Raw genomic sequence first — 13,216 nt, forward strand, 5'->3', positions numbered from 1 at the left:
GTAAAGGTACTCTACCTTCCAGTAGTATAATTAAGTTATAAAATAGTTTTGGTCCTCACATTTGGAATTGTCCTTTGCTTGGTGGCATATGTTCAGATTAAGAATACTTCGGAGTTTTTCTGATCCTCTGCTATACTACATATTTCATCTGAGAAGCAAAGCTAAATGATCAGTGAAGTTGCTTCTTTTAAAGAAGGAAGGTTCTAAAAGGACGATTTTGTTCTTTTAATGTTTACAGAAAGTGTACAAACAGAGTGTTTGTCTACAACCCCAAAAAAGGAGACTGGAAAGATCTAGCTCCAATGAAAACCCCTCGGTCGATGTTTGGAGTGGCAATCCATAAAGGCAGGATTGTGATTGCTGGAGGTGTCACTGAAGACGGTCTTTCAGCTTCAGTTGAAGCTTTTGACCTCATAACCAACAAGTGAGTTGCTATATCTTACTACAGCATATGAATCACTATACTTTTTCATTTTCAACTTTGGATAAAAATTAAGCTTTCTAATTAGGACATGGGGAAAGGAAGGCAGCGAGGTAAGGATTAAAGAGGAAATATCTTCATCAAGGTTTCTTTTGTTGTTATTAGGAGTGAAATGACAAACATTTTGATGCATTACATGTGTTTGTAATTTGGAACACATGACCCTCAAGTTAATGTTGGAGTGCCCAATTTGTCCTTATTTGTTATTAACTTTGTGAATTTAGTCATACAAAGGTAATACTTATGAATAATTGTATACACATAGATGGGTATACGTCTCTGTAATCTTACTTAATTTGAAATACAGTCATGCACTGCAATAACAACATTTCAGTCAAGAATGGACCACATATACAATGGTGGTCCCAGATGATTAGTACCATATAGCCTAGGTGTGTAGTAGACTATACTATGTAGGTTTGTATAAGTACACTTTATGATGTTCACACAGCAACAAGATCACACAATGACATATTTCTCATGATGTATTCCCATCATTAAGTGACCCAAGTCTATCAGTTTCTTTAAGGATGAAAAGACCTCCACTTAGCTTGATATTTGTAAGGCATGAATGCTTCAGAAGATTAATTCTTCTATGCTCTTTATAATTTTCTTAAAATTTCCACTTTTAAGCTTTTATTGGCTTAAAGTTAATGTGAAAAGATATTTTATAGCTATTATTTATATAAAATTAGTCTTCTTCAAATTTTTTAGCTCACACATCTGAATGAGAATATTATTTTTATACTCCTAGTTTAGCAATGAAGAAAAAATCAGAGCACTGTTATTACTTTTTTAAGGAACCATGAATGCCTGATTACAAAATAGACTTTAATATCTGAAAATCACAAGGAACTTTTATGGAATAGGATTTAAATGATCATTAAAAATCATGTTTTTGAAGACCATATAATATGGGTAAACACTTATAAGAAGTTAAAGCAGCAGCACACAAAATTATAAATACTCTGTTTTTAGTTTTGTTCATATGTAGAGATGGAGTAAATGTTTATATTTAAATTTATATGCTTTTTTAAAAATGACAAAATTACACCAAAATATTGCTTATGATTATGTCTGGACGGTATGATCATGGGTGATATGTTTTCTTCTATACCTTTCTTTATTTTCCAGATTTTCTACACTGTACATATATTATTTTTATAATTAGAAAATCAGATAATATATTTAGAGACAAATTATGAGGTCCACTTTTAATGCCAGAGTAATGGAATAGAGAGCTACCAAAATGACTCATTCTAGACTCTTGATGTTTCCAACGAATTTAATTGATTTTATCTTTAGTTGTTCTATTTCATATGGCTGTTAACATTATAAAGTCCCCTTAAATCCTTTATTAAAAAAGATGAAATGTAAATCATTAAAAAGAAAATTTCCAACCCTAGTTTCTAAACCATCCTTATCACATGCCTTCATCGCAGAGGATTTGGAGACTTCTTGAGAAATGATGGAGAACAGAGTTTTTGAAAATTTGTAGCAGCATTCAAATGAAATCCAACACAGTAGGGCCTAGGAGCCCTAGAACTGCAAAAACCCCACTGTTTATGGCACTTTGATAACCACTGCTGAAGGTGCTGATGAAGATGAAGGATTCCAGGATGGACATATTGAAGGCTGTATCTCTAATCTGGTTACATCTTTCAAATAAAGGAATATTTAGATATTTTTCAGAAGCAAACTTAATCTTCTAATTTTGGATGCCTATGCTACTTGACTTTTTAAATTATAATTTCCTATAATTGTTTCAGTAAATACATTTGGCATTTCTTTAAGTTTTACATTGACTATATTTTCAATAATTCCTAGATGGGAAGTCATGACCGAATTTCCCCAAGAAAGAAGTTCCATTAGTTTGGTCAGCCTGGCTGGATCCCTGTATGCCATCGGTGGTTTTGCCATGATTCAACTAGAGTCTAAAGAATTTGCACCAACTGAAGTCAATGACATATGGAAGTAAGTTTTCTTCACTCCAATTTTCTGAACCAAATATTAAATCAAATAACTGATAAACAAGTTTGAAGTGAACAGTAAGCCAGACTTTCCCAACACGTATGCTACTTCTTGGTAGTAAACACTCTTTGAACCTAATTGAACTTTTGTGCATGCCACTTACTTGATCAAGTACTGCTTCTAATTTAGCTGTGAGCTTGGGAAAGAACTTATCTGGGCCTGTTTCTTAATCAATAAAATGAGAGTTGGACTGTTGATCCTTTAAGCTCCATTTCAGCTCTAAAAGTGTAATGCTGTAGGCATCCAGGAGGGAAAGGCTACTTACTTACCTTTCTACCAAAGAGTGCTTTAGTTCCTAAGAAAACAGAGTTCTGAAGAAACATTTAACCTCTTGAGTTTTCTATGAATTCGTTAATTCTATTTTGAATCTAATTTAAATAGTTTTCCAATATTTTGAGGATTCAGTTACAAAAGGTTTTTAAAAAAGAAAAAACTGAAAGGTAGCAGTTCCTTTTACCTCCCAGATAGGTGCCAAATAGGTCTCCCAAGTATGATACTTGCAGTTATTACTCAATTGAACTATTTTAGTTAGGCTTAAAATGAATGTATTTAAAAAGAAGTGGGGGTGGATTTTACCATAGTTCCTAAAGCAGTGAATGCCATATGGAGACCAAGGTGTATCCAGGAAGTCTGAGAACAGAAGTGTAAGTTGTGTCATAGAGAGTCACACGGTCGAGGCAGCCTCCACTCCCAAGGCTGGATGCCCTTACCTGGCCTGTCACCAGATTATCCAGAACCTTGGTACTCAAAGTGTGGTGTGTGGACCAGCAGTGTTGGCATCTCCCGGGAGCACCTTAGAAATTCAAAATCCTAGGCCCCACCCCAGACCTACTCAATTAGAATCTTCATTTTAACAAGATTCCCAGGGGATTTGCTTGTACATTTAAGTTTACAGGTACAGCATTGGAAGAGTGATCAGCGAAGGCATATCACTAAGCCTCACAGTGAAAAGGGAATAGTATTTGTCCTATACCTGAACCAGCACATGCCTTATTCCCAGCTGGTGAACTGGAAGGCTGAAAGGCTAGCAGCTTGACCAAACAATTATTTTGTGCATCAGACATCATTTCCTTAGGTTGTTGTAATAGTAATTAGCTGTGTAAAAGGCAAGAAAAAAGTGGCTATAAAATGTAGTTAATATTACCCCTCTCCCCCTCAAAAAAGAAGGAAGGGAAAGAAACTGGAGATTTCCAGGGAGGAAAGAGGACAGGCTTAGCAAGAGGGTGAGATGGGGAAAGGCTGGAAGCAGTAGGAAAAAAAGGATGAAGTAATGGAGGGCTGGGAAGGTTACAGTTTTTGGAAAACAGGGATAGGTACCAGGAGTGAATAGGCAGTGATTCTCATCCCTAGCTGCACATTAAAATTGCCTGGGATGCTTAAAATATACCAGTGCCTGGGCCTTAATACAGACCAATTAAATCAGAATTTCTGGAGGCAGGGCCTAGGCATCACTAGGTCCTAAAACCTTCCCAGGTGATTCTACTTTGCAGCCAGGGTTGAGAAACACTGATATTAAGGAATGGTGCTGTCAATCAGCTAAAGCCCACACGAGCCACTCTTGTTCCTAATGGTGGTCAAAAGCTAAGTTGCTTCAGCAGGAGGAAAAGTATAGCATCTCCTGCTAAAAATAGCCCTTATATGATCCTCTCTGATCATGGTTTCTTTTGCAATTAGGGCAGTGGCTCCCAGGCTTGCTTGCTCATTGGCATCACTAGGGAACTTCAGAAAGTACTGACACCTCTATCCCACCTCTATTGATTGTGTTTAATTGGCCTGAGGTATGCTTTGGGCTTTGGAACTTTCAAAAGAGCTCCAGATGATTCTAATGTGCAGACAAGTTTGGGAACCACTGGACTGGGAAAAGGCCAGAGGGGGCATTCATCACTATCTGCTTGGCTGTAAGATTTTAAATTTAGGTTCTGTTTTCCATTTGGGTAATAAAATCTGGAGCAGTAATTCACAAACCTTGCTGCGTATTAGAATCACTTTGAGAACTTTAAAAAATCCTCATGCTCAGGCCATACTCCATACCAATTAAGTCAATCTCTGGGGGAGGGACCCAGGCATCAATATTTTTAATGTCTCCAGGTGGTTCCAACGTGCAAGTCAAATTTGAGAACCAGTGATCCGCAGTGGTTCCCAAGGCAGCATCAGCAGCACCTGGGGAGTTGTTAGATATGCAAATTCTCAGGCCTCACCTCAGACCTACTGAAACTCTGGGGTTGGGGCCCACCAATCTGTGCTCTGATAAGCCCTCCAGGTAACTCAGATGTGCCACAGAGCTGAAAGCCACTGATCCATAGAAAGGTGGCTGCCTACTTGCCTTCAACTTCCTAGTGAATCTCTATTCACACATGCAGAGATGAAAATAAGATGAAAATTATCAGTGTACCACATTCTAAACCTATAGACCCTCTTACCATGATGTGTAAAAAAAATTTCCATTCTTGTATTTTTTCTTGAAATCATTCCATTATTTGGATTGGCCAAGCTGAAAGTAAAAATACAACTGCCAGGAAGCAAATGCTTTTAATTTAAGCCTCATTTAACCTCAACCTCCTAATGCTTAAATGTGGTCACTTTTTCATTAGCTCATTTAAAACCCTTCTTTATCTTTTAATTTGTTGCCTCAAGTTTTGTATAGATAATTAAGGTCTTTCCCTTTATGAGTGGTAAAATATTTTTTCTCTACATAAAAATCACTCAGTGCACAGTACAACTCTTAAGACCCATTAATGAAGTCAGATATTATATAAGTATCAGCTAATTTTAAAAATTATTATTTTAAATCTCATTCATTCATTGTAGAATGGTTTGGCATATTTCCTATGTGCCAAGTATTGATAGCTTCCAGAGGAGGGAAGATGCTAAGGTGAATAAGATATATTATTTGCCCTCAAATACCTTTGAGTTTGTTGAAGACATAAATATAGGGAAAAAATCAGAATAATTGCTACAATAGATACTATATAAAGAACAATGTGAGAAATGAAGAAAAAGTAACAAACTATGCTTGAGGAAGAGGAGAAAGGCTTCAGAGAGAAAGCAGCATTTAGGAGTTTCTCATGCAGAGAGGGCATTCCAGGCACCAAGCAGAGGAGAGGCGCACGTTTCAAAGGAATTCAGGTTGTCTGTATCTTTATAACCTTGAATATTGAGAGAGGGTGACCAGTTCTTACCTAACATCAAGTGCAGAGTCTACGAGTCGTACTCATACAGGACGATAAAGGGAAGGAAAATATATTCTTATGGAATGACCACTAGTGTCAGGCGCCATGCTGGGAACAACTGAAAGCATATTCAAGGCAACTAGTCCCTGCTCTTCCCAGTTCTTACTCTTAAGGTAAGAGTCTGCTGACCTTGGCTCATAGAGACCAGCCATCTTTATCAGTCCAAAGCTGAATGATTAATTGCTCAACTGTCTATTATTCCTCATCTCTGGACAGCCTTTGATTCCTAGAGAAGGCTTAACTGCCTAAGCATCCAGATTAAATACCATGGCAGTAGTTTGGACATCTGCTCATTCAGAGAATGCATATTTTGGGAGGAATTCAAGCGTTATTCTACTAGTCAGATGCATCCTCATCTGTGTAAGAGCTAGTAGGGTTTTCTTGAAGCTCCCCATTTGAATATTTAACACAGGGAACTCTATTTAAAAACTGCTTATTGATTACTTTTTTTTCTCCATCAGGTATGAAGACGATAAAAAAGAATGGGCTGGGATGTTGAAGGAAATACGTTATGCTTCAGGAGCTAGTTGCCTAGCAACACGTTTAAATCTCTTCAAACTGTCTAAATTATAAACAAGAAGGTGAAAAAATGTAATAGATTGGGAGGTAATTTGTTTGGACAACAGGGCTTTAATTTATCCTGTTTTTTAAAAGCATATACAGAAATTCATGTAGAAATTATTCACTAAGTTATTGTCCAAGAGATTAGCAGTGGGTATCAAAATCTCAAAATCATGGAATCTTCAGTGTAATGATCAGAGCTGAAAACCATTTTCTAATAAGAAATTAAATATTAAGTTGAATAGATAACTTCTTTTGTTAATGTCTCAATTGATTGTAAGGGAGCTTCCTAATTTGAGTTGTTTACTCATCGTTTTATTTGCATTGTCAGGGTACTTTAGACTTGTTTTCTATTACAAATGAAATTGGAGAATGAAATATGTATGTCTATTTTTAAATGTTTAAAATATCAAAAACCTTCCCTCGTGCTTCAAGATATGTCAATAATCCTGTGCATTATGTTAAAGATTACATGCCTTGAGAAAATTTTGGAAATGCTATTTAAGAAGTTGAATAAATGGGTCTCATTTAAAGGGGAAAGTCTCTAAGTAGTCAAATTCAAGTGGTCCTGCTTTTTTTCTTCTTCTTCTTCTCCCCAGAGCCCCCCAGTACATAGTTGTATAGTTATAGGTCCTTCTGGCTGTGCTATGTGGGATGCCACCTCAGCATGGCCTGATGAGGGGTGCCATGTCCACGCCCAGGATCCAAACCGGCGAAATCCTAGGCCTCCGAAGCGGAGCACATGAACTTAAGCACTCGGCCACGGGGCTGGCCCCACAAGTGGTCTTTCTTTTTTCTCCATTCTTTTTGCAACACTGGTATGTTGTGATTTAAATCAAATTGAAAATTTTTAAAATTTAAAACCAGTAAATCACAGTCTTCAAGCCATTAACTACAGTGTCTGTGGTAGGAGAGTGGGGGAACGTCCATAGGAAACGGACTAATTGTTTAAACTGCTGGGGCAGAAGTTGGGGCCAGTGGGTGGTATGGTGAGGGTGTGTATTCATTGTTTTTTTAACCTATACTTTCCATGAAAGAGGTACCTATTTGCAAATTCCTGATAGGTGACTATAGTATTCCATTTTCTGGGATGTGAAACCCTGCATTCAAGCTCTTTGTTCTTAGTGTACACAGTAAGTTGAGGCCTCAGTCTGTCCACAGCCATCACATTCAGCTCACTGCAAGAAATCAACTAATCATCACTTCCTTAGAAGTGTCATGTGCTTTCACAGACATGTTTGGCATCTATCCTTACACATGTTATTTTCTGAGAAACCTGACTTGGAACTAATTTGGAATATTCTATTATTACTTGTCAAGCAGTTACATAAAGAACAGATGAATGTTGATACAACTTTATTTTCTCTACCATAAATATGGAAACATACTCAACTAAATTCCGTTTTACCTTGGATCTTTGAAGTAGAATCCTGAGTACTTTTCTATATCGAGAAATACCGCTCTGAACTATACCAGGAGGACACAATCAACAGATCAAGAAGGTGGGAAACTCTACAGGTTGTTCAGCACATAAATTGTTAGAAAGAGAAAGGGATGGGGGGACACTTCTAGACTAACACAGACTTAAAAGGGTGAGGGGGGACAAATTATATTGTCTGAAAATGCACTGCATGATCTGTAAACTGTAAAAGGTGATAAAATTGTAAAAAAGGAAGCACTTACTATAAGAGCAAGAGAGTGGTTGCTTTGGGGAATAGAGTGCTGAACTATGCAGACATGAAATTAAGTTGTAAAAATAATTCTTTGGGATGATAAAAATGTTCTGGTATTAGATAGTGGTGATGGTTGCACAGCCTGATGAATATACTAAAAACCACTGAATTGTATATTTTAAAAGGGTGGATTTTATGGCATGTAAGTTAAATCTCAATGAAAAAAAACACTTTTGTTTATAACAAACCGAGTTATTTAGAAAAATCATCAAACAAAAATACAAGAATATATATAAAGAAAACCATTTGAATCAGACAGCCTAGAAAAAGGAGAGAAAGAGATGTGGTACATGAGAAGTCAGATTATGTGTAACAATAAGTGAAAGGTACATCAGGGTCATTTAATCAAGATTTCCATGTATCTAAAGTATACAATAACTGGGTTTTTTCATTTATATCCAAAGGAAACAATTTTATAACCCTAATCATCAGCCTAATCGTTTTATTCTAAAAGTTGCATAATAAAATATTTTACCCTATTCAGGGGTTTAATTCTTGGAATCATTTGCTTGGGAAGTAGAACACATTCATGAAAATAGATAAACACTTGGAATTTGGCATTTCAGCCAATACAAATGAATATCATGAGGAAATTCAGAATGAGGGAGACTGGTTACAAGGAGACATCTTTCATTTGCTTACTGTTAGGATTTTGTTTTTCACAAAAGCTTCTGTGAAGTTCACATTTTGCAAAATCATTTTTGGAGCTCAAGTCATGCAAAATAATTTGATATATTAAACAAGTACTTCAACTAAGCCTAAATCAGATATCAATGGACCCAAATACATGCAGGACACACATTTTAAAGCTATTCTTAAGATTCAAGGCACTCTGGCTACCAGCTTATTTTGGAACAGAGTGAATTGAGAGTCATGAAGTCAGAAGATAGCAAGTTTCAGATGGCCAATTAGCTGCACCCAACAGATGCCTGACGGTAGTCACAATATGGCTATCTGCTGAGCACAAATATATCATTCTTGGAAGAAGGGCTGGGGATTATATCACATAGTAGGCCCTCAGTAACTATTTTATTGAATAAATATATTGTAGGACAGAGAGAAAATCATTATTCCCTCAGCATGTGTAGGATCAGACCAGGTCAAGATTGGTCCACTGCCCCCTTAGTTAGCATTTCTTTGCTTCCATTTATAAGAAAACTCCTATCTCCCCACACTTTCTCTTGAACCAGTCAGGTTTTCACACCCACCACTGCACAAAACTACTCTTTTCAAGGTTACAAATGATTTTCACATTACTAAATTTAATGGACATTTCCCAGGCCTCGTCCCACCTGACCCATCAGCAGCATCTGCTCCAACTGCTTACCTCCTCCTCCTCGAAATGCTTTCCCCACTTGGCTTCTAGGAAGGGTTACTACCTATGACTATTCCTCCCACCTCATTGGCCAGCCCTGCCCAGTCTCCTTTTTGGTTCCTTCTCTTTTTCTAGACCTCATGTTGGGGCACCTGGAGCTCAGTCTTCAGACCTCTCCTCCATTCACACTCTCCTCCAATCACATTTTAGTGATTTCATCTACTCTCATCACATTAAATACAGCTAATAACTTCCAAATTTATATCTACGGCCTGGACCTCTCCCCTGACATCCAAACTCATTTATTGAATTGCCTGTTTGATGTCTCCACTTAGATGTTTAAAAGGCATCACAATCTCAACATGTCTCAAACCAAACTCGTGATCCTCTCCCCCACCCCCACCTCCCTCTTCCCATGGACTTCCCCGTTTCAGTCAATGCCAGTGACATCCTTTTAGTTGCTCAGGACAAAACTTAGGAGTATCTTTGATTCCTTTCTTTCTCTCATACTTCATATCCAATCAGTGAACAAATACTATTGCCTCTGCCTTCGAAATACATAAAAAAATCTAACCAGTTCTCATTACCTCCACTGCCACTACTCTCCAATCCACCATCCATTTCTTGTCTGGATTATTGCAATGACCTTCTAATGGGTTTCCCTGCTTAAACACCTGCCCCCTGCAGTCTTTTCTCATCTTGATAGAGCAGCAAAAGTGATCCTGTTAAAGCAAGAGTTCTTATTCCTTTGCTAGAAACTCCCCAACAGCCTCTCATTTCACTCAGGGTAGCCATGAGGTCATATATATCTGACTCTGTTATCTGTCTTACTTTTTATTATACTTCCACCCCCATGTCCCACTTGTTCTGCTCCAGCCACACTGGATTCCTAGTTATTTTCAACATGCCAGGACTATTCCCACCTCAGGACCTTTGCACCTATTGGTCCTTCTGCCTGGAGTATTCTACCCCCAGATAGCTCCTTAAGTCTTTACTCAACTATCACCTCAGTCAGCCACTCCCAGATCACCCTATGTAAAATTACACCCTCCCACAATATTCCTATTCCACCTTGCTCCAAATTTTTCCCCATAGCACTTAATATCATCTAAGGTACAATACATTTTATTCATTTATTTTGTTTGACTCCACTCATGGATGTATCCCCAGCATCTAAAACAGCTGCTGACACATAGTATGCACTCAAACAATGAACTGTAAACTATTTAATTTTCTTAAAAGCTACACGTCTTTTAAGAATTTTAAACAATTTCCGAAGTAGATAGTAGAGAAAGTATTCAATTGTAAAATGTCTGTTTAGTTTAATAGGTATTCAATTGACCTTAAAATCAATCAATTCTACACTATTATTTTTTAATTGAGGTGGGCCACAATTGAAATAAGTTCAAATATGACACACCATGATAAATAGTTTTAAATAAAAACTACGATCATGATTTGCCTTCTCCAAATATGTGTTCTCTCAGGTAGTCCATCCGAGCATCCTTTGTCGACAGTGCCATAGAGTTCCACTCAAAGAGAGGGATCTGGAAAACAAGTAATGCAGTCTGAATGAAAGTTTTAAAGCCACAGCAAAAATCATCAGGGCAGACTTCTGAGCATACTGAACAGAGCTGTAAGAACACTATGAAATTAGTTTACATAAGCACAGCCTTTGAACCCTTTTTGGGAGCCAAGTGGGTCCTTCTTCATGACAAGGCCTAAAAGACCTTTGCTTCTGAGCTCCTCTCAGCTTCTTTCATTCTTCTGTTCACACAGTACCAACAATGGACACTTTTTCCTATGTGCCCAACCTACATGCATGCCCCACCTTTTTCTCTTACAACTCTATCCATCTCCATAGTGCCTCTCTCGTAAGATAAATAGAAAAATCAACAGATCTTCTAGAGACAATAAAAAAATGACGATTTTTATTTACTATTCTTCAAAAAGAAAAACAAGGAAGATGTCCTGTTTCAGAGATATTTTAATCCAACTTTTTTTTAATGTTAAAACAAAAAGATGGGCTGGCCCAGTGGCGCAGAAGTCAGGTGCGCACATTCCACTTCAGCGGCCCGGGGTTCACTGGTTCAGATCCCAGGTGCGGACATGGCAGCACTTCGCACACCATGCTGTAGTAGGCGTCCCACATATAAAGTGGAGGAAGATGGGCACGGATGTTAGCTCAGGGCCAGTCTTCCTCAGCAAAGAGAGGAGGACTGGCAGCAGTTAGCTCAGGGCCATCTTCCTCAAAAAAAACACAAAAAAACAAAAAGATAATTCTAGAACTTTCAAATTAAAAAGAAACATGTTCAGCCAGTGTCACTGGGTTTTTTTAGAGCCTGAATTACATGAGTATTTCATACCTGAATTACACGATAGCCCAAAATTTCCAAATGTCGTTTTTTCATAGCAGATTTTCCTTTTAAGTGAGGGATGTTTCTACAAAAAGCTCTTGGATCTAAAAACTCCAAAGCAATCCTACATAAGATAAAAATAGATATTTACTTCTGAAATTAAAATGAGAAACTAAATAATTACAAGCCTTTCAAGAACAAGGTTGCATCTTTATAAACTAAAAAATGCCAAATGAATAAATAAGTATACAAGTCATTTTTCTACTTAAACTAGTAATTATGAGTAGACAAATAAGCCTACTCATTAGAATTTATACCAAATTATAGTAAATATCTTCATGCTTTCATCCATTTGTTTCTTTCTTCAATATATATATATATGGGCTGGCCCAGTGTCATACTGGTGAAGTTTGTGTACTCTGCTTCAGGAGCCCAGGGTTCACAGGTTTGGATCCCAGGCATGGACCTAGCACTGCTCATCAAGCTACACTGTAGTGGCAGCCCACATAAAATAGAGGAAGATTAGCACAGATGTTAGCTCAGTGACAATCTTCCTCAAGCAAAAAGAGGAAGATTAGCAACAGATGTTAGCTCAGGGCCAATCTTCCTCATATAAAAAAATATTTGTTTGTTTATTTATTATGCACCTACCATATGTAAGGCACTGTGAGAGATACAACGATAAAGTGACAGCTTATAGTCTAACAGAGGACATATGACACACGTAGTAAGTAACTGGAATGCAGTGTAGGAAATGGCTAAGTGCTATCAGAAAAGTAGAGAGGTACGGGAGCACCAAAGAAGAAGATACTTGTCTCCTTCCGCTGAGGACAACTCAAAGGTTAGCACTTTAGTTAGAGATGTCTGGGCTTTGGACAATGAAGGACGAACATTAAGGCAGAAGAAACAAGAAAAGCAAAGGTACTGAGGTAGAATGCATGAGATACATGAGGAGCAGATTCTACTACAATCAATCCTTGATAACTGAGTTCATTATGCCAAACAATGTTTACATAACAAAATCTGAAACTAAGAAATACATTACCTTTCAGCTCCTGGTGGCAGCCTTGATCCAACTATTTGGGTATTTGATCCCCAGTGCATTTCTGGCAGTTTTCCCAAAGTTATATTATGGCTTTCATAAGGAAGAGGTTTTTTTCTTTTATCCAAGATACACTCAAAACCTATAAGGAAGTATATCAATCAACAGTATGAATTAGGTAAATTCTTACAGGCAAAAGTTTAAGATATATTTTAAATATATATACATAAATATGCAGACATATACATACACACACCTACAAAAAAGAATGATGTACCTCCCTAATTATCCAACTAATTTTATATGATCTGGCCCAATGGCACCTCTCTTTGAAAATCGATCAATAGAAACCAACCAGCAAGTATCACTATAGTACTTAACATGGAGCTATATTTAGCACTGCCAGTAGGCCAGATCACATTAGTTTTATTTTAATTTCCTTAAATCTCTTGGTCACATTTGGAGG

At 37.4% G+C, this 13,216-nt stretch overlaps 2 protein-coding genes across 7 annotated transcripts in view; one reads left to right on the forward strand and one right to left on the reverse strand.

Annotated features, from left to right (window-relative positions):
* The window catches only part of KLHL41 (kelch like family member 41), a 15,537-nt gene extending 8,677 nt beyond the window's left edge, over window positions 1-6,860 (forward strand). The window contains exons 4-6 of the mRNA XM_014860639.2: window positions 239-424; window positions 2,309-2,455; window positions 6,204-6,860. Of these exons, the coding sequence (XP_014716125.1) occupies window positions 239-424; window positions 2,309-2,455; window positions 6,204-6,315 (445 nt within the window). The 3' untranslated portion in view covers window positions 6,316-6,860. The remainder of the gene's footprint in view (window positions 1-238; window positions 425-2,308; window positions 2,456-6,203) is intronic.
* A 2,617-nt stretch (window positions 6,861-9,477) lies between these two features.
* The window catches only part of FASTKD1 (FAST kinase domains 1), a 34,700-nt gene continuing 30,961 nt past the window's right edge, over window positions 9,478-13,216 (reverse strand). For 3 of the 6 annotated variants that reach the window (XM_014860597.3, XM_070508062.1, XM_014860627.3), the window contains exons 13-15: window positions 12,754-12,892; window positions 11,718-11,832; window positions 9,478-10,898 (exon numbers count right to left, since the gene is read on the reverse strand). In XM_014860597.3, coding sequence (XP_014716083.1) covers window positions 10,803-10,898; window positions 11,718-11,832; window positions 12,754-12,892 — 350 coding nt within the window. In that variant the 3' untranslated portion in view covers window positions 9,478-10,802. Of the gene's footprint in view, window positions 11,596-11,717; window positions 11,833-12,753; window positions 12,893-13,216 lie in introns of all 6 variants that reach the window. The other 3 variants (XM_070508063.1, XM_070508064.1, XM_044768749.2) reach the window with 2 other exon arrangements.

The sequence above is a fragment of the Equus asinus genome, chromosome 4 (assembly GCF_041296235.1).
Source record: "Equus asinus isolate D_3611 breed Donkey chromosome 4, EquAss-T2T_v2, whole genome shotgun sequence".
NCBI lineage: Eukaryota > Metazoa > Chordata > Mammalia > Perissodactyla > Equidae > Equus > Equus asinus.